Source organism: Sinocyclocheilus anshuiensis, unplaced genomic scaffold (genome assembly GCF_001515605.1).
Source record: "Sinocyclocheilus anshuiensis isolate Anshui unplaced genomic scaffold, SAMN03320099.WGS_v1.1 scaffold1197, whole genome shotgun sequence".
Classification (NCBI taxonomy): Eukaryota; Metazoa; Chordata; class Actinopteri; order Cypriniformes; family Cyprinidae; genus Sinocyclocheilus; species Sinocyclocheilus anshuiensis.
In genome coordinates, this window is record NW_015551084.1 from 22100 (window position 1) to 25478 (window position 3379).

General features: G+C 35.5%; 1 protein-coding gene across 1 annotated transcript in view; it reads right to left on the minus strand.

The window, feature by feature from the left end:
* The window catches only part of LOC107662556 (semaphorin-5A-like), a gene marked incomplete at its 3' end in the record, with an annotated part of 88021 nt that overhangs the window by 11987 nt on the left and 72655 nt on the right, over positions 1–3379 (minus strand). The window contains exon 15 of the mRNA XM_016452620.1: positions 1564–1711. Within this exon, the coding sequence (XP_016308106.1) occupies positions 1564–1711 (148 nt within the window). The remainder of the gene's footprint in view (positions 1–1563; positions 1712–3379) is intronic.

The window sequence follows — 3379 nt, forward strand, 5'->3', positions numbered from 1 at the left end:
GACTTTCAAAAAATTTTAAATTATTTTTTAGACACCAAATTTTTGAACGGTAGTGAACATATCTGCATATATCTACAGTGCTGTGAAAAAAAATTTGCCCCCTTCCTGTTTTTTTTTTATTTTATTTTATTACGTATTTGTCACTCTTGAATGATTCAGATCAAACAAATTTTAATATTACACAAAGATAATGCAAGTAAATGCAAAATGCAGTTTTTAAATGATGATTTCATTTATTAAGGGAAAAAAGCTGTCGAGACCTACCTTGCCATACGTGAAAAATTAACTGCCCCCGCCTGTTAAATCATGAAAGAACTGTGATTAACCACATTATTTTAGAAAGCTGAGTTAAATTTCACTAGCCACACCCACTTAAGCTTAAGCGCACTTGGGTTATGCAGCAGGACAATGATCCCAAACACACCAGCTAGTCCATCTCTGAATGGCTCAAAACAAAATTAAGGTTTTGGAGTGGCCGAGTTAAAGTCCAGACTTAAATCCGATTGAGATGATGTGGCAAAACAGTCCATTCATGCTCGAAAACCCTCCAATGTGGCTGAATTAAAAAATTCTGCAAAGAAGTGTGGGCCAAAATTCCTCCACAGCGATGTGAAAGACTCATTGCCAGTTATTGCAAACGCTTGATTGCAGTTGTTGCTGCAAAGGGTGGCACAACCAGTTATTAGATTTAGGGGGCAATTACTTTTTCACGTAGTGCCAGGTAGGTTTGGACAGCTTTTTTCCCTTAATAAATGAAATCATTATTTCAAAACTGCATTTTGTAATTACTCGGGTTATCTTTGTGTAATATTAAAATTTGTTTGATCTGAATCATTCAAGAGTGACAAATACGTAATAAAATAAAATAAAAAAAAAACAGGAAGGGGGCAAATTTTTTTTCACAGCACTGTAGATATATGCAGATATGTTCACTACCGTTCAAAAATTTGGTGTCTAAAAAATAATTTAAGATTTTTTGAAAGTCTCTATGCTCACCCAGACTGCCTCAAAAATTACAGTAAAACAGTAATATTGTGAAATATTATTACAATTTAAAATAACCGTTTTCTGTTTTTCACATGATCCTTCAGAAATTATTCTAATATGCTGATTTGGTGCAAGAAACATTTCCTATTATCAATGTTGAAAACAGTTGTGCAACTGGACACTGTGATACATTTATTTTAGGATTTTTTTATGAAAAAAAAAACATTTATTTGAAAGATTTTTAAAACAATATACAAGTCTTGATTTTTTATCAATTTAATGCCTCCTTCCTGAATAAAAAAAAAAAAAAACTTTTAAATGCTAGATTACATATAAATCCACAGGAAAAGGTGTGCAACTTGTCTGGACTGGAATTATGTGAACGCAACTTCAATAAGATATAAATCATTAAAATAACTTGCTCACCATAGGTAGGCCATGATGCTTCTGCTGTTAATTTTATTGATATTTTAGTAATAAAGCCTATAAACACTGAACACAATTTTCATTTCCTGAGGTGCTCAAATCAGAAAAGGTCTCACAAACAAATTGAGTAATAATATGAAAGTGACATACAATGCTGCATCCAGGGCAGTCGTTTCCATTCTCGCACGTTCGTCGTCGCGACTGGATCCCACCGCCGCATGGAACTGTGCAGCGCTCCCATGGAGACCATGCTGACCAATAGACATGTGGGGGGCAGGGCAGGTGCTCATTGCAGTATCTAAAGTAGGTTGAAACAAACATTTCAGCATGCAAATAAACATTTATTCACAAACTCATCTCGTAGTCATTCACTCAACCCATCCTGATTATGCAATGGCCTCAATAATTGAATATGAATCCTCTGAAGCATGAATTATTAAATCATAAAGAAAAAAAGTTATATTTTTACTTCAAAGAAAGAATATAATCATTTTCAATCTCTTTCTCCCTGTGAAATGGTTGTACATTACAATAGAAACTAATTGTAAACATTTCAAAAGTACTTGGTGCATCAAGCCATGATGAATTCATGCACTCTAAAAAATGCTGGGTTAAATATAACCCAGCGCTGGGTTATATTTAACCCCGCATTTTTTAGAGTGTGTTGCCATATAAAAGATCCATTTTAAAAAATACATGCACAAAACAAGTTTTACCTTTAAACAAGGAAAAAATATTGAATTCAACAGGTAGGACTGCAAACGAGATAATGACTGGCTAGCAGTTGTGTAGGTCTCCAAGGACAGGAAATGCCTAGGTTAACCTTAGTGTAATGAGCACTGATGGAGCAGTGTCTTATCTAAATGAGGTCTGCAGGCAGAGCGAGAGGGGGTTTTCTGGGCCCTTTTGTCCACTTGCAAAGCCAGACGTGTGGGCTGGACGAGTAGTTGTAATTGAAAGGTAGTTGGTATAAAGGTAATTGGTATAAAGCATGATGATTGGACACACACAGTCAATCATGCCAGCTCTCATGTGGTCTCACTGCAATCAGTGGATCTTTGAAAGGAAGCGAATAATAAATGAAGTCAGCTTCCTTTTGAAGATACGCAACAAAGGCTCGGAAAATAAATAAAAAAATAACCTCAGCCATCTTCAGCCTGTGATGACCCCAAACCAGAAAAAAATGAGTACAGATGTATGCAGGATACAAATAAAGCAGGAAAATCTGCACAAATTCTTACTGATTTTAAGTGCCAAAAACACATCAAATCCGAAAGGTAACTGAAATCATATTCTTTTTATTTTACCCCCCCCTCCCGACCAATAACTATTGGTTTTATTCAACATACTCTTTGAAACATCTGGAATCACAAAATAAATTGTGGTTAATTCATATATTAATAAATTAAAAAGTTTAAAAAACAAGCAATATATAATGTAATATTTAAAGGGGTCATATGATGCGATTTCAAGTTTTCCTTTCTCTTTGGAATGTTACAAGCTGTTCGTGAATAGATAAGATCCCTAAAGTTGCAAAGACTAAAGTCTCAAACCCAAAGAGATATTCTTTATAAAAGTTAAGACTCGTCCACGCCCTCCTAAAACGCCTCATTTAAACACGCCCCCACATGTCTACATCATGATGTGGGATGATTAACATAACACCACCCAAATGTTCATGCAAAGAAAGAAGGCGTAACTTTGATTCTCGCTGTAGTATTATTGCAGCCGCCGCTATGTCGTGGATACGCTATGTGTTTCGTTATGAAAGCAAAACTACTTTGTTTGGCCTTCCAAAAGAGGACACAACTAGAAATCAATGGTTAAGTTGTATTTACAACACTGTTCCAGAACACTTCAACCCAAATATTCAGATGTGTGCAGCACATTTTATGGAGGAGCTGGTTCTTGATCCTGGGAAGGCTGTTTTCTATAAAGTTGGGCAGTTCCAACTTTGCAAGGACAG